Source organism: Melozone crissalis, unplaced genomic scaffold, assembly GCF_028551555.1.
Source record: "Melozone crissalis strain CALT ecotype California unplaced genomic scaffold, PUWL_Pcris_2 ptg000007l_1, whole genome shotgun sequence".
Lineage (NCBI taxonomy): Eukaryota > Metazoa > Chordata > Aves > Passeriformes > Passerellidae > Melozone > Melozone crissalis.
Genome location: NW_026535785.1, coordinates 13,972,953 through 13,997,628, shown reverse-complemented (window position 1 = coordinate 13,997,628; position 24,676 = coordinate 13,972,953). Strand labels below are relative to the sequence as shown.

General features: G+C 44.4%; 1 protein-coding gene across 1 annotated transcript; it reads right to left on the bottom strand.

The window, feature by feature from the left end:
* Positions 1-12,383: 12,383 nt before the first annotated feature.
* SHCBP1 (SHC binding and spindle associated 1) lies at positions 12,384-24,676 on the bottom strand. Its single transcript, XM_054269619.1, has 13 exons — positions 24,145-24,676; positions 23,439-23,627; positions 22,797-22,912; positions 21,993-22,201; positions 21,114-21,206; positions 20,146-20,379; positions 19,874-20,039; positions 18,484-18,604; positions 15,473-15,604; positions 14,463-14,581; positions 13,631-13,717; positions 13,070-13,211; positions 12,384-12,819 (listed from the first exon to the last, which is right to left on the bottom strand). The coding sequence occupies exons 1-13, from the start codon at positions 24,674-24,676 to the stop codon at positions 12,500-12,502; spliced, it is 2,460 nt and encodes an 819-aa protein (XP_054125594.1). The 3' UTR covers positions 12,384-12,499.

Sequence of the window (24,676 nt, the reverse complement as noted above, 5' to 3'; positions counted from 1 at the left end):
GTACCAGCCACACATTTGTGTAATATTGATCTATAAAAGACATAGAAGTTTACACTTGGATACTGAAAAAACCTCACAGTATCAACTGGAAGTTCCCTAATATAAAAAATAGTCTGAAAAGGTGAAAAATAAATGGTCAGACTGCTCAGGAATCATTACATTTTTCTCAGCCTATCAACCTGATCTGTGTTTTGCAGAAACTTTGCATTTCTATATTTGCACTGCAGGTGTAGCTCCCTGGCTGCTGTGTTTAATGTGCTTTCACTAATGGCAGCAGCCTTTGGAACAGATCTCTAGCTTAAAGTGTGATAGGAGAACTGGAAACTGCTGGTGAGGGGGAGTTGTGCATCTTCACTCAGCCTCTGAGCTGTGCCCACACCACACCAGAGTCACTTCTTCAAGCATCTTTGCCTTTTCTGGAAACATCCCAAACCAGTGTCCAAAGCCATGGGAAACATTTCCAAGGAACACCAAACCATGCTGCTTATGCACCAAACTGCTGCTGCATTTATTTGAATGTCTCAAGGCACCTCAGAAGAGAAGTTTAATGGTTACAGAAAATGCAACCATTCTACCTTAGGGCTCACTAGTAAAAGTAGTCAAAGCTGAATACAAAGTTCTAAAGACAAGAAATAAACAATCCTTTGTTTCCAACTCCTTTCTCTGACTGCCAACCACATCATCACACACACATCCTTCTTAATTACCTAATTTAAACCCAAAGTAAATGCTGCTGCTCCCACAATCCCCAACACACACCTCTCAATTAGGACAGATTTATACCAGAGGATCTATTCCTTTCTCATGATGCTGTGTTTCATTTATTTACATTTGTTGAAAAACACGACAAAAACCTCTGGTAATGTAGGGAATTGTTCCCTGCAGATAAAATCTGCTGACTCCAGACTCAAGCTGAAGTGTCAGTGCCACTGGAGTGCCCTCAGGTGACCTCTGAGACAGCCATTTCCCAGGAAAAAAAGGTACATAGAAATAGAAAATGAGGCAGCTTTTCTTTTTGCCATGGGGTGACCAGCACCTGAGGGGAGGAGCCCTGGGGTGAGGAGCTCCTTCAGCTTGGGTGGGGCTGGGGAGGCTCAGGTGTGTCCCCAGGGCAGGGATACAGGAGCTGGGTGGGTTTGGGGTGGCTCAGGTGTGCCACAGGCAACTGAAATTTTAAGCACCTGGAAATCAAGAGATGGACTTTCAGACATCAGTGGCTTTTATGGCTCTGAGAAATTCTAGGAAAGCTTTTGACATGCCCAATGCATGTGGGTAGTGTTTCCAGCTGAATGTCCTGATTAAGCAAGAGGGGTCCCATCAAAGACAACAAGAAAAGACTGGGTTGGCTTCTACTGAGGGAAGCAATCAAATAGTATACAATACTAAAAAAATTAAAAATCGTAAAAACGCAGGTCTAGAATTATGGAAATATAAATAGCATTTAAACAAGTAGAAAGTTTCAACAAGAGAGTGCATGGATTTGCAAACACTTAGTTAGTAATAAATCCTGGTTTTTCAGAGCTCCAGTGAAGAAGAACAGCATTGCTGCTGCTGAGGGGATTGCAAAAAGATTCTTGACTGAGTGGTATGTGCATTTTCTACAGCAGTACAGAAGGAAATGTTTTAGATCAGTTAAAATGAAAGAATATAATGTTGGCTGCTTTACCAAAGTAACTGAAGAAATCCCAGCTTTATGGTCTTGCTCTTTATCTATATCTTTTCTTAAATTGCTTCATAAATAGTCTTCCTCTGCAATGAGAGAGAGCTTATCCTCCTGAAGGTGGTGAATCGATGGAGTGAATATCCATTTCTGATTGCTATCAGGCACACAGCAGTTTAGGAGAACACTTAAGCTTTAAAGAACAAGCTTAAATCTTCCTGCAGACAATTATGTCCTTTGCTAACTGAAGAAAATGGTTGTAGTACCTTTAACAGAGGCTCATGGTTATGTTCAGCAGTAAGAAAAATAGTATAAGTAAAAGGTAATATTAGAGTAGCCTGGAGACAAAAATACATAAGACAAATAGAAATTACCTGCTGAACTGGAGTGTCTTATATTAAAAAAAAATAAAATATTTCTCCAGTTCAAATTTATAACCAGTGGGTCAAGGCACAGAAAAGAATGCATGTGCAAAACCATTCCAGCCCAGACATTCCTGGCACTGAGCTCCTGCCTAATCCAGCATTCTCACAGCTCTGAGCTGCAAACGGCAGCTACCAAAACCTTTGTGACACAGGAGAGCAGTTGGTGCTGGGCCAGGAGCTGGAGGTGCAATGGAGCCCAGGATGAGCTCCTGGCACAGAGCAGAGAAAATCAAAGCCTTCTCCCTTTGCAGAGCACACCTGGAGGCACAGTGGAGCCCAGGACCACTCCTGGCACAGAGCAGAGGGAATCAAAGCCTTTCCTCTTTGCAGAGCACACCTGGAGGGGCACAGACCCCCCTGGCAGCACAGAGCTCCATGGTGATGCACACAGGGTCAGGGAGAGGGAAAGCAGCTTCCAGGAGCCCAGGGCAGGAAGAGGCTGAGGAGGATCTGCGCCACTGTAAGCTGCTCTCTGTGGTGGTGCAGTGGCACAAATTCCTCCTGTGCCACCCCTGGCACATTGCAGAGCCACCCAGAGAGCTGTGCAGGGGCTCCCAATGGCTGGAACAGCAGCACAGCAGCTCCAGGGGTGGGAATGTTTGCCACTGCCACTGTCCTGAAGGACCCAGATGAGCAGGAGACCCTGGGCAGTGTCAGCCCTCCATGAATCTCCTGTTATCTGCTGTGCCTGCCTGGGTATCAGAGCTCTAACCCAAGGCTGCTCATTATAAACCCTGTTTACTTTATATCTTCCTTCAGAAAAGGTCAGTTCTCTCTGATTTTTTGGTGTTAGCTTGTGTTTCCTTTGTACATCTGCAGCTCAAATTATGATGGAGGTCTCCCCTGTATGGTTCCCTAAGCTTTCCTAAACTGATTACAATTAAAATAGACAGTTCTTTGACTGATCCTCTTTCCTTAAGCACAGCTAATGCAGATTAACTGGCCACAGAAAGAGGCTTTGAGTATCCAGTGCAAGAAAAACCTCATATTAAACATTACCAGTGGCATCACCATGTATCGCTGTCATCATTTAATGCATTGTGCTGTTTGACAATAAAAATTGGCAACTAAAAATACTTCTGTGCTAAAATACCCACATTTTTTCCTTAGAATGTAGTGAAAAAGAGCCCACTTTTTTTTTTCTTTTTACCCTCTCTCATGCATTTCATGTCTACTGTCTCATTCAATAGCTCAAACTACAGCACAAAGTAATCCTTGGGTGTCCTTCTGCCTAAGAGTGACCACAGTTGTATGTACTAGAAAATGTGGCTGTACAGAGAGCAATAAATTTGAAATTTCTTAACTACTGTTCAATCTTAATTTTGTTTCTAAACATATCCAAACACAACAAATGAAAGAGATATGTTATATGAGGATGAAAACATGACAAATTCTTATATTAGAGCAAAACATTTTTCACTACATTCTAAGGGAAAAAAATCCCCAAAGTATGAGTGCACAAATATTATTAAACCACAGGACTTTCAAAAACACATTTCTGAATTTTGGAAAAGGGTTTTAATCTGTTGTGATGAAAACCCTTCTCCAAAATTCAGAAATTTTGATTGAAAGTCATGGTCAAGAAAAAGATTTCCAGCACAAGGAGGCAGATGAATAGAATTTTTACAATTTACTATATAAAAACCAACCAATTTTCTGTAAGATAAACTGTGCCCACAAAAAGCAGATGGATGCAAAGGATGGATCCATTCTGATTAGTCTTTACAGACTAGGTTGATGAGTATCTCAGTAGCTGTTGCAAGCACAGCAACCAATGCCTGTGAAATTAATGCAATTTTAATATCCTTGCTACTACAAGTTTTTTTAAGTATTCATTTGCTCATCCCCATTTCTCCTCCAGTGACTCATAGAGCTTGGGTTACAGCTATTTAAACCCTCCAAAGACATTTCTGGATAAAAGCATGAAAGGCATGAATGGACCCAAGGCTAGGGGAAAAGGAGCAAGGTTGGTTCTTAACCTTCCCAGACATGAATCCTCAGGAATTACCCAAAGAAAAAAGAAGGGTTATTCAAGCACATCTAAGCACTGGAACCTTTGTCAATGTTTCCTTAATACACACACTTGTTTATCTAATCCAATTTCTACATGAAGATTTGGCCCAGCTTTGGAACAGATTTTCACTCCCAAAATAATTTCATTCTTTATATCTTCTTTCTATGCTTCAGTATCTGAGGAAGTCTCTTAGCTTTTAGAACTAACAAAAGTATTTCTTAAAAATTGCTTTTCAACCACTTCTTTCTTCAAAAAAAAGAACATTTGATGATCAATTCGGCAGGAATACAGGTATTGAATTTGACTGGCACAGAGTTGATAATGCATCAAAACAAATGCCATGGTTAAAGTTACCTCAGTGTGACAGCACATCCAGGACAGCCACACACCAGTGATACAGCACCTGCTCATGTGCAACTGGAAGGAAACATTTCTTCTTTTTCAAACTTGTCACATTTCCAATAAAAAGGTTTAGTAACAAACCCCAAAATTAGGATGAGAATTTCTGACAGACACAAGCAGCAGGGATGAGCCATGCTCCCTGCAGGCCACCATCAGGCAATGTGAATTTTATCAGAGCAACCACACAAAAACCACCTGGCAGGACCTGTTCAGGCTCACTAAAGGCCTGTGACAGAATTCTTCACAGGACTCTGCTAGAAAACCCAAATTGAGATTTGATAAGAAGCAAAATACTTCATCAAAACTACAAACTGTCCAGTGCATAGAGATTAAAGAAGGAATAATTGGTTTACTGTCAGTATGGCTAAAGAGTAACAGTAACACCTCAAGATTCTGTAGAGAGCTTTTCTCTGCAATTTGACAGAAAACATGAGAATTTTCTATCCGCCCAGCTTGGTCAAAAAACCCCACCAAAACAAAACCAAATGGACGATCTGGAATAGAGATGGTGAGCAACATCCAGAGGCACAGATTTGGGGTTTTGTTAGGTAGATTGTGTCCTGCACACCAAATTACTGCTGAGAATTGTTGTGTGTCCCTGCCCCAGGGCCATGGAGCTGAGCCACTGCTGCAGAGCCCCTGCCAGGCTCCCTCTCCTCCATGGCTGGGGCAGCTCCAGCCTGAGCTGCACTCACCAGCTCCTACAGTCCACGCACCCATCTCCTGAACAAAGGAGCTGCTCACAGAAGGACTGCTAATTTATCATAATCACAAGATGGATTTTAGGCATATGTTAGATTTTCTATTCAAGAAGAAAATTACTCCTGTTCTTTTTCTGAATGAGTAAGGTCATCAGGAGGCAGCTTTCACCTGCCAGTCTTCTGAATCACAGGGTAGAGCTGGATTTTTTTAAACCCACAAACCTTTTTTTTTTTTAATAAAATGGAAAAGATTTCCATGCACATTTCAGCATGAAAGGATATAACTCCCTATTCTTCGCACTGATTGCAGCACTTATCAAAAAGAAACATCTGCTGGGGCACAAATACTACAGAATAATCTCCTTTGGGCTAACATTCTGTATTTCCATGATGGATTTTTTTTCTAACCAGACAACTATAATAATTTTACATCAATCTAATGTACTATGATTAAATACTATGATTAACTGAAGGAGAAAGTTAAGGTAAGACCATATAGACCTCAAAGTTTCTGCAGCATCTACTCCCTGTTGTATGCACAGGAGGGACTTGTTAGAGATGGAAAGAAATTAAAACTTTCCACAGAATCTTGACATACCAGACAGATCACATATGACTGGATGTGTAGTAAATGCAGCTTTAAATTACACAACTGAACTACTTTGTATTGTATGCAGGTGAGATATCTACATGAATTTTTTTTGGCAGCGTCTATCAGGGTTTTTCACTTCTAGCAGGTGAGGAGCAGAGTCACAAAGGATAAAGAAGGTATGGCTGGGTCAGTTACAGTAAATCCTCTCCAAAGAGAGCCATGAGGTCCCTGGGCCACAGGGATGTGGCCGCTTTCAGCTGCTGCCAAGCTCCCCTGCACACAAGGACACCTGCACTCATTGTGTGCTCCATGTTTTATGGAGCTGCTCAGGCTACAGAGACTGACCCATTTACCTGTCCAAAATCACCTCTGCTTTGGTGGAAAGCCCAGAACAGCTTTGCAAAGTCACTTCTGAAGTTCTTTCTCTTCCTGTGAACTGTTTTTTCGGTAGCTGAGTACCCTATACTTACCCTATACTCGCTGCCTTCCTCCAAGGCTGTACTATTTCAGCCAATGAAGCTGCTGTGACTTTCTCCTCTGTGCCCCAATCTCAAAGCCCCAGCTGTGTCATGATATATGAAACTGTGGAGCTTTACAGGCACTTGTTATGTCCACCCACTTTTCCTGGTGTGTTCACCTTGATCTAGTGCAGGGGTTTTTTTAAGAAAACAACTAATAGATGTGTTCCAGGAGGGAAGGAGCGCAAACAGAACCAGTGCTTCTGACAATATGGTCTTACACACAAAAATACTGAGAAACTGAGAGGCCTGGGGCAGAGCACTCCCACAAAAAAGTGATTTACACAAGGGAAAAGTGCTGCACTCCCCATGGGACTGGCTTTAAAATGTTTGTGTACAGACATTACATTGGCTTGTTTCCCATCTGAAACAAACCACAAGAAAATGGAAAGCCACACACAGAGCGAAGCAACAAATTCAAACCAGCCTCCTTTGCCTGTTTCTATAATAACCAGCTGCAGTAAGTGCCTGGCAGAAATCTTAGACCCAGACTATATGAATTGTTTATGTAATTGTATTTTACATGCAGACAGATCTCTGCCTCACTAAAGTCACTATATCACAGGGGAGATGTGTGCTTTACTGCCTGCATTAGCAGAACAGATGGAATACATGGCAATACCTCCATGAATACAGCAAGAGACTGAATTTTCACTCTGAATTTTTAACCGTTCTGGCACATTGTTACTCCATAGTGTGTCTGCTCTGGGACACCAAATGGAGCATTCTGTCCCTAGGGCTGTCAGTCAAGCATATCAGACAGCACTAAATTCACTAGTAAAACATCTAGGTATTGTTTCTCTTACTGAGTAAATATTTTCCAAAATTACAAATATTTTTATACAATCAAAGAGTTCAGAGGAAATAAAAGTCCTATTAGAGGGACATCTAAAATCTGGAAAGGAACCATAAAAATGTCCTCAGAATGTCTAACAGTCAGTCAGCTATGCCTGTTTGTCTGGAGAGATAATCTGAAAGTTGAAGCCCTCTATGGATAATTTGTTTCCCCTTTAAAAATGTTGAATTTCTTGTTAAATGGACTATACTCAAACACTCTAGACCTCCTCTGCTAAAGTCTAATAAATCACAAAATAGGCAAGTTACAGCTATTTCCCTACACCTGAAATGCAGCATTAACCTCTTTTCACCATTTGTAACAGATTTAAAATACTGCATGTTACAAAGCAGCACATCTAATGAGAGCACAGCATTTCACCCCCTTACCCACAGGATGTCATTAATACACTCCCAAACACTATTTTCTTTTGGATTTAAAAACACTGAAGCAAGAGAAGTTATGATGCTAGTCTGTGGTAATTCTAAGCCCCTTGTTAACTCATTTGAAAATGAGGTGTCCCAAAAGAAAGGCATGAGCAGCACAAAGTAAAAGCGTGTACAGCATTCTGGTAATACATGTCAGTTGTTCTGTGCGCATTTCTTCCCATTTTTGGCTGAAGCATTTCAGAATTTAGAATAGGGAATTATTCATAGCAGGCTAAGCTTTATTTTTAACTCTCCGCATAATCTGACATTACAGGAATGGATTTAGTATAAATTTAAATCAAACTCTCTTAGTGCAGTCAGATAAGTTCCCTTTTAAACATTTTGTCTTCAAGAAAGCTCACCCTGCTATTTTATGTCTCTGGACATTTGGTGGCATACCTGGTTTCTAAGGCTTTTTATTGCACTGTTCTTTTTCCCTCACTTACTGACACACTTCCCAGGTTAGAAGCTTACTGACTATTAATGATCTTCTCTTCCTTACATCACTGGATGAGTTTTTCCCGATTATTTGTAGAGTTGTTGTAGAAATACCACAATCATTCATTCTGTACTTCAGAAGTAGCTCCTAAAACATTATACTGGTGTTGTCCAAGACCTGTGTTCTTAAACAGTTCAGGCAGTTAATTCTATTGCAATCACATCTTCAAAAAGCAACCTGGTTAAGGCCAGACTGCTGCTTCTGATAAAGACCAACAGCCAGCAGGGAGGAAAACAGAACAATTTTATACAAAGTTTTGTTGAAACAGCATTACTGCAATAGGAAAAGTAAGGCAGTATGTTCCTGTAAGATACAGTTCAAGTTAAAATAGCTCTCCAACCCATAATAGAATTATATTCTAAATACCCAAAGATCACATGAAACCCAATTCAAGATGGATTTGGAAAGTGCTTTCCACATTAGCTAGTCCTGGAATTAGGCTGGGAATGGAAATGGTGGATTTCACCATAACAGAGGCATCTTATACATATCAATTGGTCTCATCAAGGTTCCTAGCACAGCTTTTTATGTGCTACAGTACACATTTATCAGAGTGAGGATTTCCTCTGTGCCTTTACTATAATTTCCCCATAACATTAGAGAAGTCTCAGACAAGTTTTCCCACTAATACAGCAATAGAATCAAAGAAAATTCTAAAATTGCACTATCAAAATAATTATTGGCTTGTTGAAATTACTCTCAGTCAGGGAAAGAACATAAACATAGATGATGTTTAAATTGAAAACTGCAGAGTATCATCCTTAAAGAGTAAAAATTATCAAAGTTACCTAACATTGAAATGATAGAATTGATTTTTCATTAGAAGTAAAAATGCAAGTACCTCATATAGCTAATGGAAAAAACAAAACCAATGCCCATCTGTGCGGGGGTTTTGGCAATTTCTTCATTGCTTTGAAAGAAATTGCAATTTGAAAAGTCCAAGAGATTAATTTATTTCACTATTCATGAAAGAGCAAGGGCTGGCCTGGTATACATGGCCAAAAAGGCAGAATAACCCTGACCATAATGAATTGTCCATGCATAAATGGATACACTTAAATAGCAACTTAAATCTGGCTAATTCAGCTGCTCTCTCTGCATTTAATTATTCTAATTAAAATCATCAAACACATATCTGCCATGAGACAAATACAAGCTTGTATTTTCATGGCCAAAAGAAAATGCAAAGCTTCACAACTGAAAAGCAATCTGTTATTACAACACCATACAGTGTCAAAGAGAAAAACATGATCATCTATGCCACCTGCCCCAGGAATGGAAAAGGAGCACAAGACAGACACATCTGAACAGGGGACACTCGAGGCAGTTGTAGTTTACAGCTTGTTTCCAGCAAATCAGGGGGCAGAAGGGAATGACCTCAAAGACCAGAAAAGTGGTGGGATGCAAGACAAAGGTTCTCACACCTCCTGCCACCTCAATCCCATCTTAAGGCCAACAGGTTTCTGCTGTTTCGCTGTTGTGTTGTGTTTGTTTTGCTCTCCCTTTACTTGTTTTGCTCTCCCTGTGTTTAAGTTGCATTGTTGTGTTCCCTCACGCTAAAATGGCTCTGCCCAGGCTCTCCCTCCCCTTCCCGCTCTGTGTCAATCTCCCTGTCCCCATGGTTGCCCGTGGATCCATTTATGCTCCTCCCCGGTTACCCCGGCACCCCAAGGTCTCCTTCCCTCTGCTCCGCCCCCGGGCCCTGCCAGTCACTCCCTGCTCACTCCCTTTCTTCCAGAAACTTCTCTCCAGGGCTGGGAGTGATTGGCTCAGGGACTGGGGCCCCTCCTTTCAGCTGTACCCATTGGTTTCCCTGTGCGTCAGTCTCATGTACCCCACTCCCCCCTGGATTCCCATTCGTCCCTGTACCGGTTCCACCCCCACCTCCCACTCCCTTTATAAACCCATGTGCCAGCCTCCGTTCTCCTTCTTTGTTGGCTCCCCTAGATTTCCCTGAACTCGGACTTGCCCCAAACGGAGAGCACTCGTTATTTCCTGTTCATGGCAGCCTTTCCCGGTCTCGTCCTTCATGTGTCAGCCCCCGCAGCCCCAGCGCTGGGTGTGCCTGAGGCGCTGTCCCCAAGCCCGGCTGTCGGGACAGTGCCCCCCGTACTGCTGCTGGCCGGCCGGCCTGGGCGAACAACAGCAAGGCCGTCACCGCTGCGCTTCTCCCTATATTTCAAACAGGTCAAAACAAGAAGAGATTCTTTCCATACTTAAAAAGACGAGACTAATCAGCAGTTCTGTCTGCCCCCAAAACACCACCCAGAAGTAGGGAAAAGATGGCACAATCTCCCAGGCTGCTCTGTAATTCAAAACAGCAGCTGGCCCATAGAACTGTAGTATGTTTGTTACTCAGATCTTGCACAATCTCAGCATGTTGCCACAATCCTGGACCCCATCTCAAATACTGCTTTTTTACCACAGCACATTGTATGAGCACCAGCCATTTCAAAGGCACTGTGCCAGCCAAACACCAGCTTTAACCTGATGTATTTTCTCTCCCAAACTGCAGTTGCTTGTCCATGAACTGATATTCCTTATAAACAGATGCACAGGTGACTTTGTGAAGACCAAGAATGTGCTAATGTGAAAAATGCCTGTGAAAAACATAGTTCACACTACTCAACACACCATTAAACGAGCACACCAAACTTGGAGAAAAGCAGCTGAACAAAAGGGCAAACTTTAAAACAAGCCTTTGAAGAAAAGCTCTAAAAGACTGTTTGGGAACTCTCAAGTAAAGTGGTACTCGGTCATACTGCTGCTTCCAGGCTTTAATTTTGTACTGAGCAATAAAGGCCTTATTAGGGTGGGTTAAGACCACCCAATGATTTACCAACAATTATACAAATGGATTCTACTGTGGGAGTGACTCAAGTGCAGTCTGCCAAGCACCTACACACAGCACGGCCCAACCACAGGCAGGCATGAGCAGCTACAAACAGGCACAAGAAAGCAGCTGGGGGTCCTTGTGACCATGAGTGCCACGGCACACGTCAGAGTTGAGACTGCCACAATACACAGCATCACCATACAGTTCTACAAGGCTTTAAACATTCCCCCAAACACAGTAACACCTTACCTCATCAGAAGGCTTCAGGCATCTGCCCACACACAGTAACACCAGGTCACCTCAGAAGGCTGCAAGCATCTGCCCTTCTTGTTCTTTAGCGCAGCCTTTTATCCCCTCCTGTTGATGCATTGCACCTGTGTGCCTTCATTGTTAATGCCCTGCACCTGTGTGCCCCTCACTCTCAATGCATTGCCCCTGTGTGCCACTCACTGTCAATGCCCTGCCCCTGTGTGCCTCTCACTGTCAATGTCCTGCCCCTGTGTGCCCCTCACTGTCAATGCCCTGCCCCTGTGTGCCACTCACTGTCAATGCCCTGCCCCTGTGTGCCCCTCACTGTCAATGCCCTGCCCCTGTGTGCCCTCTGCTCCCTTTGGTGGTTGCTCAGTGCCCCTGGGCACTCCATGGCTCATTGCTGTCACTGCTGCTCACAGCTGTGCCCATTGGGGATGAGGCTCAGCCCAGCCCCACTCCCCATCACCACAAACTGGGTACCTGTAAGGCCAATGGGATCCTGGGGGCTTTGAGAAGAGCACTGAGCAGCTCAGGGAGGTGACCCTGCCCCTCTGCTCAGCCCTGGTGAGGAGCACTGGGGCGCTGTGTCCAGCTCTGGGCTCCCCAGTACCAGAGAGACCTGGAGCTCCTGAGCAGAGCCAGCTGAGGGTGCCACAGATGGTGAGGGGACAGGAGCAGCTCTGCTGAGGGAAGGCTGAGGAAGCTGGGGCTGCTCAGCCTCCAGAAGAGATGACTGAGAAGAAACCCCATCCCTGTCAGTGTCCAAAGGGAGGTGTCAGAGCACAGACCAGGCTCTCAGCAATGGAACAAGAGGAACAGGCTGGAAATGATGGCCAGAAAGTTCCACTTGAACATAAGGGAGAACTTTGCTGTGCAGTGACCGAGCACTGACCAGGCTGCCCATGGAAGGTGTGGGGTCTCCCTCACTGGGGACATTCCCCAACAATCCTGGACACAACTCTGTGCCATGAGCTCTGGGATGGCCCTGCTGGAGCAGGGAGGTAAGACCAGATGACACACTGTGGGCCCTCCAACCTGACTCTTTGGTAATAAAATTGATTTTAAAAACAGAGACAAGACGTAGTCTAGAGCTCAGCCAGGCTTAAAATGAAATGCAAGGGAAAGAAGTACTACATGTGCATCACAAAGGCAGCTCACCCGGGAGATTTAAGGTGTGGAGAAGATGGACAGAAGAACCAAGTGAGTTTTAAGCCCCAGTCCTTTAATAGGGATTACACTTGGGTAATAAAAGCATAACACCATAACACAACTCTTGGCATGTGACCTAACTAATAACTGTACAAATCCTACTGCAATGGCAGCAGGAGTCAAGATAGTCAGAAAAAAAAGATACCAAAACTTCCCTTCCCATTCCATTTGAACTGATTGCCATCAACAGAAACAAACATTTCCTGTGACATTAAGTTGTCATCAGCTTCTGTAAATCCCAGTTCACTCAGTCTTTTCCTGTGTATCTGTCTCTTCTTTGCAGAAGTAGCCCCAAGTACATTTGCAATTTCAGAGTTGTTTTCAGCTTGTTCAGAAGTCTGAGCTCGCTTATAAAGCTCCAACTCATCAGTTACACATCCAGGTTGTTCTTGCCTGGAGCCCTCTGCACAGGCCGCCTCAGCACCTGCCTGGGTAGGTTGTGTGCACCCTAAGGCAGGAAACAGAATGTCATCAACAGTCATGCAAAGCAGCCACACCATCAAAAAATCCTGGAATTAATTTTCTTCAATCATAACATTGTCAACTCATCGCACTCTTTGGTACTTCATGTACTTCATGACAGCCACAAATTTCAAAGTTAGGAAGTATGCAATCCAAAAATCTGGGTATATGAAGCATGCAATCAAAAAACCTAGACTTGGTAGTTTCAGGAGTTTCTTCTAAGAAAAGAAAAGTACCTGCTGTTTCCTGTGCTGAAGCATCCTTCATTTCAGAGGGCATTGCTGGTCTAACCAGGACCACACCATATCCTTCATTATTGTGGATCATATTGTTAACCATGGTTATCCTGGGAGCCTCATAAACTTCATCCAAAAAGTTCTACAGAACAAAAAGAAATCTAACATGTCATGTCCAGCAATAGGGACATAAAAATCTTTTCGTTTTAGGTAGAATCAGTTCTCTGTATTAGCTAGTGCAGGATTATTTGCCTACACAGGAGACATAGTGAAAGGCATTTTCTCCTCCTGGCAGATAAGAAATAAAATCAGGTAATTGCTGGAATGGATAAAAATGAAAATATCATACTGCAAAGCTGTGTGTCTGTAGGAGGGGTTTGTCTTTGCAGAACTAGTTCATCCAGCAAGGATCAAGGCAAGTGCAAGGCCAGCATCACGTGTGACAGGTAATGAGTTCCAGCATAGCACAGCAGGGTCTGAGCCAACCCAAACCTACTAGCACTAATTGCAGCAGTGATTAATTAGCTTTTGGCAAACCAGTACCTTGTGACTGGGACTCACCTTGACCAGTATTCCCTCCTTGCAGTGGTGGATCCCATTGTGCAGGAGGGTGCACACACTTCCTGGGTAGATCTCCACACCAGCACCCTACAAGACACAGTTGGTAGCAGTTCACAAGGAGTTTAGGCACATTTTCCATTGAACTCCACCACTCCATGGCAAATCTTTGTGTTCACCTACCAGTTTGCACAATGCAAAACTGTGTCACCCCTCCAGCTTCACAGCTTTGTTCCCCATCTCAAACAGCATTGCTCAGGGCTGAGGCCCCACAGCATGGGGCAGCAGTCCATGAAGGCCTGCTCAGGAGCAGCTGAACAGCCTTGCTGAACTTGCTTGTGCTTTAGTCTCCTTCTCAATACCTCAAGCTCCATCATTCTTCAAAATACCCAAAGAGTATCAGAGTCCATTTTTGTGTTTATCATCCCTCTGTAAGAATCACAGGTGTCCAAAAAGAGCATTTCACTTGCAGAAACAGAAATGAGAAAACTAGCTATGGGCAAAGAGACCAGAGTCTCTACAGAGAATCACTACAGAAGTACTGCAGGACATGCACCAGCCGTGCAGCAATGGTTATTTCACAGGTGTCCCCTGTTACTGCATCACTTTGCTATCATCACACACAAATCAGCCTGAGACACTTCACTGGACTTGATAAGAGGCTACAAGACCCCTGAGACCAATCTTGATTCAGTAACATGTACCTGCCCAAAATGAATTTGCAAAGGTTCTCTCCAGAGCAACACAGGCCACCCTGCGACTGACTGCATTATTTCCAAAGAGAAACCTTTATTTTAAATTGGGAAATAAGCCAAAGTTAAGAATGAGTGTGTACCTTTGCCCCATAGAGATCTGAGTTCCTCATCAGTAGCTCAGCTGATGTCCTCACTGTTATTCCAGTGGTTTCACATTGTAATACACAATTCTCCAGTGTTGTTTTCCCATGATGCACATCTACACACAGAGAAACAATTACTGCTGAATGAACCAGTTCTGCAAAGACAAACCCCTCCTACAGACACACAGCCTTGCAGCAGCTTTGCAGGGTGATATTTTCATTTTATCCACTTCAGGTTCAATTCAGTGATTTGCTCATGTGTGGTTTGAACTCGTGCTGCTTTTCTGCTCTAAGCAGGGACACTGCTACAAGGGAGCCCTGGTTGGAGAGCTGTCTTACAGGTTGACTTCTTTATTGATGACAGCAATAATTCTTTTCATTACATTCCTAAGAGACTTTTGGACTCAAAAGATATTAAATACATGCATACAAGTGCTAATAAACATTTTAACATGTTTAAAACCCAAATGTCTGTTGAGAAGAAATATTAGCTAGCATCTTCTGCAAAGACAAGGCCACAGCCAATAAACTTGGATACAACTCAGACTTAGCCAAGTGTCAGTTTGAAGGCGCTGCAAAAAAAGTTCTACAGCACTCCTGCAGCCTGTGCTGCTCCTCACTGGAGCAGTGGCTGGGTCAGCTACAGCTGAGCATTGCCATGGGGGCTCTTCTGTGCACACAATTGTTTCCATTTCAGGCAGCCTGACACAGGCTGTGCTGCACTCAGAGTCAGGCTGCCTTAACAGCACAACAAGATAAAATTAATGATCTTAACCCAGTAGAAGAATAAAGTGTAAGAACCACAAGAGCTTGAAAGTACAAACAGAAATTATTTTGATTTCCACATCATAAGCAAGTTTAAAAAAAAGAGGGAGGAAGACTTGATATGTATACCTGTAGGGCTCCTCTTTAACAAAATATTGCAAAATGCAACACTGGGTCCCAGCTTTAACTCTAACACTAATTATTAAAGAGTCACAAAAAAATCAAGATGCTTTTACACTTACTTAAAATCCCCTCCACAGCATCATGCTGCACCAACTTCAGATTGGAGATCTTTACGTTGGCTCCTGTACAGTCAAAGAAGTTGTCTCCCTTCCCTTGTTTTTCTATCACGACATCATCGGGCAGGCCATAGCCTAAGGGCAGAGGCGAGAGCTGCAAGCTCAGAGAACATCTGGTGACAATGAGGTGCTCAGGACATAACAGACATTTAAATCAATGACAGAAGTTTAAAGCTTGATGTTTTAATGCCTTGAATAGGGTTTTCAACAAGTGGCCAGGCTACACCTTGCATCCCCTCTGTGCCAAGGTACAGGAACTCCAAACTAAACTCAAAAGTTACCTTGCTTGAATGACACACAACAAAATGCAAAAGTTATCTGAGAAAGTTGAACAAATGGGTAACTGAGCTCACTTTTGCCCATGCCAAAGTTCTCACTCCCAAAAGTTACCAACAGAGCAGGGGGATGCAGGAACTGAGGACACACGGGCATCTCCAGTCTGCTCTCAAAGGACAGAAGTTCACCACAGCAGGCAGAGCTTCCCAAGAACACAGAGGGAAAAAGCAGTCACACCACAACATGAGGAGAAAAAGTGCAGAGGGATTGATATTGTTAGCATGCTTCATTCAGCTTCCCTATTTACATGGAATTTGGGGGAAAATTCAGTGCTCCGGTGTTGCACAGGCTTCCAGATTAATTCAGTTTAAAAAGCAGCTTTCACAAGCACATGCCAACATTGATTTACTAAACCATCCACAGTTGTCAGCATTTAAGCACTTACAGGAAAATTTATGAGCATGTAAAGCTTTTATTGCTTGTCACTGACAAGAATCATGATAAGGAAAGCAATAATGCCACATCCATTACAGCAGCACTATCATTTGCTGAAAGCACACACAGATAAGAAGTGCCCAAGCAGGATGCCAGCTTCTAACCAAGTACAGAAATAAATAGTGCCACATGCAATAGAACGGTTAAAAACAAAATGAAAATAAAAAGCTTTGAACAAGAGTTGGCAGAAAGTTTTAAAGACAGGCCATTTAATGCCAAGTTAAGTGATTGATACTTCAACACATGATATTACCCAGAAATCTGTTCCCACTGCCACTGATTTATGGTCACCCCTGAAGAGGAGGTGGCATGGGGCAGTTCCAGCATGTAAAAAGAGAGCAGCACAGGACAGCAAAAGTTTAACTTCTCACCACTACAGAAAGAGGTTGTTATCCAAAGCAGGAGTTTTAGGAATGACTATCTGCAGAGTGCCTGCAGTTCTCTAACAGTGCCTTTAGCTTGCTTGACGCCTCACCTGTGAAGCAGCAGCTCTGGAATGAAGATTCACCTGCTGCCCAGGGCTGCTCACTGCCCAGCAGGGCTGTGCCCCTGCCTGAGGGGCTCCAGAGCAGCCCAAGGCCTCTGTCACCCACTGTCACTGTCACAGCTGATGCTGCAGGTTCCCAGCCATGGCACAAGCAGAAGGGAAGTTCTTTGGTGCCTCTGCAACACCTTCTTGTCTGGCATGGAAGTTATCACTTCCTGCAGCTGCTACTGCTTTAACCTTATTTAGTTCCTGGGAGGTTTTATTCATCCCTGATTTACTAATCTCCATACTTTCAACCTCACTACTGACTGCACAGTAGCTGGGAAAAAATAAAAGCTCCACTAAGCAAAGTGACATATCTTTCATGAGTCACCCCTCCATCCCAAAAAAGCCACCAAAGCAGCCAGCTGCTCAGATTAGTGCCAGCAGAGTTTGTCTTGATGCTCCTACTTCAAATGTTCCTGGCTGCTCCTACTGGTATAATTCCCTATCTAACAGGAGTCCTTATAAGAAGATAAAATACCTGACAAGCACTTGTTATTCAGAGCATGGTTTGAACTAAAAATACATATTTATATGCCTTGCTTCTTAAAATGGAGCAGCTCATCCTTAATGTGTGCTACTGCACCATTTGTATTTCAGTTTCCTCAAAGCTAGAAAAGCAATAAATAGCACCACACACATTTCAGAACAATGTCATTCTTGAGATAAATAAAGCACTTTATCCATGTCCCTTGTCCTGCAGGTGCACTGGTTATCACAATGTGTGTCTGCATAAATCAAACACACAGGAGATGGGCAAGAATGAAAATGACTCATAAAACAAGAAGGGCAAGAAAAATAAAGTCCAGAACAGCAGGAAATTAAACCCTCAGCCTTCTTCTCATTAAGAAGCTTTGACAAGATGAAAATGCAACTAAATAAGTATCTGAACAGCTGCAGAAGCCCAGTGATAAACAGACTGTAGCACTGCAAGAGTGTGTGCCTGCCTAAAGCAAAGGGATACACTGAGAAATCAAGAATGATGAGGGAGAGACAGCAACATATCCTAGGCAAAGCAGAAGTATTTAAAACACAAATATTTTGCAAGAAAAATCCTAAAATCACATCTGTTGTTTCTGTTTCTGCAGAAAAAAAAAAATGTGTTAATCAAAAGTTGCCTTCTCCACCCACGTGCTTCACTCAGTGCAGAGCCAGGCTGGCAGCCCCTGCTCCCCCTCAGTAAATCAGCAAGGATCAGTAAATCCCAACTGCACCTCCTGCCCCTGCACTCCCTGCGGCTCAGGCTGCCCCTGAGGCACATCCAGACACTCAGAGAACAACAAGGACATTTCTCAAGCACTCCTAAGTTAGTAGAAGCCTCTCAGAATTACTTCTCTGTTTCCACTATTGCAACCAACAAGTCCCTTATGTTTCTGTTGAATCCTCTCTATTACCTATATAATCACCATTTATACAGACAAATAGGAGGAAATTATGAATTTGCTATTAATCAGCAAAATCTGCCGTTTATCTGCACTGAAGCCAATTAAACAGCTCACTCCACCCTGCTTTAGGCACAGCTCTGCAGAAGAAACAGGAATACTTTGAAGAAAAAACCTCCTGGTAAATTCTGCAAAGAGTAAATCCTTACACAGAGCCAGTTTAAGACATTCCATTTGCTTGTTAAGGACCTTTAGACTAGCAAACCTGCTACCTTCTAGCTCTATTGAATCAGCAATGGAGAACATGCCATCCACAAAATAATGGCCCGGACAGATGATGACTCTGTCTCCTTCATAGCAGGCACTTACAGCTGCCAGGGGATCACGGTGAAACTGCAAAAGACAAAAAAACCAATCAGCTCCCAAAGAATGTGGAAAAATGGATGCATTTATGCCTGTAGAGCTTGCTTTCTATTAAATGTTGCTGCTTTTGCTTTAAAGAAACCCTTTCAATGGCATTAATAATACAAAATTTCTACTTTGAATTCAAGAATTGTAGCTCTGCAGACAAAACCAGTCTTAACACATGACTTGGATGTTTGTGTCACATCCATTCCCCCAGGAAAAAACTGGGGAACACACAAATAAAAGAGCACATGCAACCCAAAGCAAACTTCACTATGGACTTGGTTCCAGGCCAATAGTTCAATTGTGCCTAAGTGATTTGACATGAATTTGCCATGAAGAAATTGATAGGCAGAAATAGAACACAAGAAAGAAATAGAAGGTAAAGAAAATAAAAAGCAAACAATTCAGCAAGTAGATCAGAGTTAGTCTGAATACTGCTGTGTTTGCTCCTGGTGCGAGTCACCCCCAAACAGAGTTCAGATACCACAGTGGTAAATAGTGCCCACATGATCCTGTTCCTTGATAAAGAGGGTAGGGTGATATCCTTAACAAACATTACTGAGGGATTCCATACTGAAGGATAACAAATAATAAATAAAAACTACACATTTATTGCTTCCCAGCAAATTCCAGGGTAAGCATAATAAGAGCACTTTTTCAGTTGCCAAGTCAGAAAATCAGATTTATAGCCTAATAGTTACTCCAGGACCTTCCCCACGGCTCCATTCTGGCAATCTGTAATTCCTTAATGTGATCAGAACACAGCAAATCATTTCACTTGGGTCCAAGGAATTCAGCCTTTTCTAAACTGCTGAAGTAGCAAGTCTTGTCTGAATTCACTAAAACTAAACACGGCTTCTCCTAAAATAAATGTATTTCCTACACAGTACCAAAGCAAGAAATGTGTGCTTCCTCCTTCAAACCCTAGATCATTATCAGCAGCATCAAGAGACATGGGCATTTCAAAACTAGTGTCATGCCTTACAGTGTTTCATTGTAGTTATTAGAGGTTCACCTCATCTCCTACACACAGGAAGCTGCTTGTATAGAGTACTCAACAGGCACAAATGAATTAAAAAAATTATTTGAATCATACAAATTTTACCACTTATTGTTTAAATTATAGTGATTTTTTTTTAACTGACCAAACAATCCCACCACTGTAGTATCTTGCACGTGGTAAATTAACTTATCCTTCCACATTGTTTCTTGAGAGAGAAAACTATTAGCAGACAGAAATTCCTGCTACTTCACCTGTATTTCTAAGGCTCCACAAGATTCTGGGCAAAGTTGGTCTCTTGTCAGCTGCTGGAGCAGATCTGCTTTCATGTTCCAGGGCACAACATGAATGACCTTGGCACCCGTTGACCTCAGTCCTTTAGCCTGGAGGCTGCCATATTTTTGGTAACCAAACACATACCTGCAACAAAAGCAACAGAGCCAACAGCTCCTCCTTCAGTCCCCACCTCATCTGAGTTCTGTGACTCCCCTCAGGAGCCTCCTCCCTGCACAAACCCACCACTTACCTCAGCAGGGGATTCTCAATCACTTTTAGCCTTTGTTTTATGTGCTCCACTTGCTCATACAATTTTAGTCCTTCCACCATGGAAACGTTTTCTGCTTCTGAGTCTGAATCACTGCTTGATATGCTGTTCCTCACATTTAAAAACTTCTCATAGAGCTCTTCACATTGAGATAACAAGTTCTGGTGATCAGCTACCAGCCCAGAAGGCACCCGGTGCTCCAGGATGTCATAGTGCCTGCAGTTCAGAGCAAGGGGTCAGCACAGGGCACATGCACAATCCTCACACACCAAACATGAGGCTGGAGAGAACCTGAGGATTCTGCATCGGTTACTTGAGTCAAGGTTCTCTGCAGTCTACATCAACACTGCTCCATTTTATTTGAAACAGCAAAAGAAAAAAAATCTGAACAGACACAAACAGTTTACTTTCTAAACAGCTGCTCACCCACCTTGAAAGAGCTGTCTACTATCTACTATTGTCTACTATCAGAAACTCACCCTAAAAAAAAAGGCATAAGCACAGCCATTAAAAGAGAGTAACAATTCAGAAGGTAATACCTAAGCCTTTACTAGAATAACAGAAAGATTCACACACATTCCTCCTGGATAATAATCAATTTACAAGGTTTTGTTTACATTCAGCTCTGCTGTGGTTTTTATTTTATGCCCAGAGGTTCAAGTGGAGCATCCCATGCCAGCTTTTATAAGGATTAAACTCCTATGAGTGGGAGGATGACTATTGCTGGGTTTGGGGCACCATCTGATGGAACACCAAGGCTCAGAAATCAAGTGGCAGCCTCAGTTGTGATCTCTTTCCATACAAGATTTTGACCAGCAGACAGTGAATGCTGTTAAACTTGCTTTGGCTTACAAATCCATAGGGGCTTTTTACACCTAATTGTGAGTCCCTGTTCCCACATGACACTTGCAGTGGTTCTGCCCTAAGAACAGTCAAGGTGTAGCACTCACAGTCTCAGTCGGGGCTCAACACATCTCACAAAGTAATCAAACTCATCCTCCTCCTCCTCATCCCAGGTCCTCCAGATGCAGCGGTAGAAGAACCTTGGGAAACAAAGTGTTAAATCACACAGGAGAGCAGAGTCAACAGCACTGGAAACACAGTGTCACCAAGCTGAGAATTCACCTCTCTCTAGAAATTCACATTACTGTACCTTAGGCTGCTCAGTACACACACAGTCGTCCTTCCTGCCTGTTGCTTATCTGCATAAAGAGTTTTACTTTGTGTGTCTAAGCTCAAAATTCATAATAACCTGTGTTCTGCTTCCTCAAAAGGGAGTGTACAGCTAAACCCTGGTTTTGAAAAGCAAGACTGACACTCTTCAGATTCTGAGGCTTTCTGGTTGTTTGGTTTTGGCCAATCACCCTTCAGCTAAGCTCTCCTTCTGACAATGTAAGTCATTCCTCCTGTTTTAGCTTTTTTTGTCTAGTCCCACAGCCTATTTGTAGAGAGGTTTCAAACAGCATGTAGTGCCTGAAAGAAAAGGAAATGGAAAAGAGACAGATGATAAAGAAGGAAAAAATAGAATATGTGAAGAGACACCTAAAGAACAAAGAGCAAATTTAGGGGAAGAGGCAAAATGCAGAAAGAACAATGGGATAAGAAAAAGAGAAAATCCAGAAAAAATGTTAATGAAGAGAAAGAACAGTGTATTAGTCTACAGGTGATACAGTGCAAAGAACTCTGGGGTGAAAAAGAGAGGGAAAGCATTCTCCTCAGAGCACCAGTCATCAGATTGACTTTGGAAAGCTTGGCTTGTGGAGCTGCCAGCATGGCCCAAGAATTCAGGACAGAGCCCACTGGGTAGCAGCAGGGTGCAGTTGTCCTACCTGACATGCTCTATGGCTAGTGCTGTCTGGTCAAACCCTCCTGACTCATCATACACAACAAACAGCTCCTGCAGCAGGACCTGATGTTCCTTCAGCTCCAGGAGCTCCTGCATGCACTCCAGGGTGAAGCTGCTGTCCTGGGACTCACACAGGAATGGCTCACTGAGCTGCACAACTGCCTTCAGGGCTGGGAAATTCACATCCACCACCTGTGGGAACAAAGAGCCCCGAAATCCCTCAGAACTGCAGAGCCAGCTCAGGGAGGGGAACGGGATGTGCCTCAGTCAGGGCCATGCTGGTCCCCACCGACCCCACACAAGTGGCACCTTACAGCCAAGGCCATCTCCTCAGCTGAAGTGTCAAGCTTCTCATAACTCCACAGCTAGAGAGCATTTTCCATATGCAAAATTTCATTCAAATCCCTCATAATGCTCATAACAAGGCCAGTAAGTTGATTTTCCCCATTCTTTTTTTTTTTGTGCTGCTGTTTTTAAAAAAGGCCAAAAGCAATATCCTCAAACTCAAATCAATACTTCACAGTCCTTTGGGACTCCTTTGAGGGTCATTTTTCAAAGTGCTCACAGGATACAAACAATCCAGAAAGACAGCTTGGGCCAGTGAAAGCCATTTTGTCACTAATTGGGCAGAAAAGAGCTGAGAGGCCAAAAAGTTTTTCCCTCATCAACGATGGAACTGCCAGTTTGAACATCCAAGACCTGGACATGGAGAGACTCAGACAGGTCTGTTAGAGAGGTCAGTTGTGTTCAGGGCAGACAAATGCCCAAGCAGCAGCGAGGCACTCACCGCCACGAGCACGTCGAAGACGTTGGTGCGCCAGATGGCCTGCCAGCCTGAGGGCTCCAGAACTTTCTCCAGGTACTCAGCTATGAACTGCTTCACCTCAGAGGCTTTGCAGTCAGCTACAACAAAGTGAAGACACCACATTTATGCGAGGAATGGAAGGAAACTCCTCCAGATCACTGCAGAATGAAAGTCAACGCAATTGAAATGTTCCTCTACCACTTCTAAAGTTGGACTTCATTCTGTTATGCTCATGATCACAGAATAGTACTAAAATACAATGACATTAAACACATAGCCACTACCTTATCTTAAACAGATTTACAATACACAAAACCAATTCAAGAAGACAAGCTAAAATAAGGCACAGGATCCACTACTTACTAACAGTTCTGCCTTCCCATCATTCACATTTTAGTTACTTATATCAAAATTGTTGCCTCCTGGTCCACCACCTAGAGCAGTTGAGGTTACAGCATAAGCAGGCAGGACACTGTAGCTTTTCCAGTCCCCTTTATTAAAAGTGTCTCACAGCTTAATATATACAATTGACTTCATTGAAACTGAATTGTTTTAAAGTCACTACTTACTAACACTAAAGAAGAAAACTAACACTACTTACTTTTGTATGAAAAAATTGCTTACCCAAGATGTAATCCTGGTAAGCGCTGAATCGCTCATAAAACAAAAGATGATCCGTGTAAAAAATATCCGGGAAAAGCACGTTCCCGTCTGGCACAGTCCTTCCCAAAGTAGTCCCTGGCTTGTCCCGGCTGCCGTAGTCACTCCAGGAGTCAGCGCTGCAGTCACTGTCGGCATCTCCCCGCTGCGGATCTGGGAAGAGGAGCGGGAATAAAGCAAACCCCGCAAACTGTCACACAACCACTCACCCACTCACCACTCTGTTCCCAAAGATCTGCTCTGCCCAAGGTCTGTCCTGAACCTGCCTTCTACAGCACGCCCGAACAGACCCTTGGGGGAAGCGTTTCACACCCACACACGTTCCTGGCTGCCCATTGCAGCGCCGTGGTAGGCACTGAGAAACGCACCAGAACTTCACCATTAACAGGGAAAAAAACCTCCACCACATTCTCGAGTTGATTTGTAGAGCTCATTTCCAGAGCCCTCGTTTCCAGCGCGGTGCCCACGGCCCGAGCCGGGGTGCGGCCGCGGTCCGGCCGGTGCGAGGAACGTCCGGCCAAGCGGGCGTTACCCTGCCCGGGCGCGGCCCGCGGGGACCCGAACCCCGGCGGAGCAGCCCGGCCAGACCTGCCCGGCCCTCCTGCCCCCTCCACGCCGCTGCATCCCTAGGGCACCGCCCGACCGCGGGGCGCTGGCTGCCCTACCCTACCGGCTGCCCTGCCCTGCCGGCTTCCCGCGCCCTCCCTGCCCGCAGGCACACGCAGCGCGTACCCTCGGCCTGCTCGGGGCGCTCCCGCGGGACGGGGCCGGGGCCAGGGCCAGGAGCGGGGCAGGGAGCGGCAGCGGGAGCGGCAGCGGCGCCGGCGGCAGCCGGCGAATCCAGGCCATTCCCCTGCGATCCCGGCTCCGCCATTCCGTCCGCTCGGCTTCAAACCGCCCGGGCAACTGCCGGCGCCAGCGCCGCGTCCGCATTGGCTCGCGGCGGCAGCGCCCCGCTCTGATTGGCCGTCGGCAGGCACCGCCCCGCTCTGATTGGCCGCCGTCAGGCAGCACCCCGCTCTGATTGGCCGTCGGCAGCTGCGGCCGTTGGCGCGCAGGGCGCTCCGCAGCCGCCGCTGGCCCCGCGCTGGCGGCGCTCGCTCCGGAGCCTCCCCCGTCCGGCACGGCCGAGCCCACGAACGCCCCGGCCCGGCCGGCAACGGGCGCTCCGCGCTCAGCCTGGCGGCCGGGCAGGCTGCCAT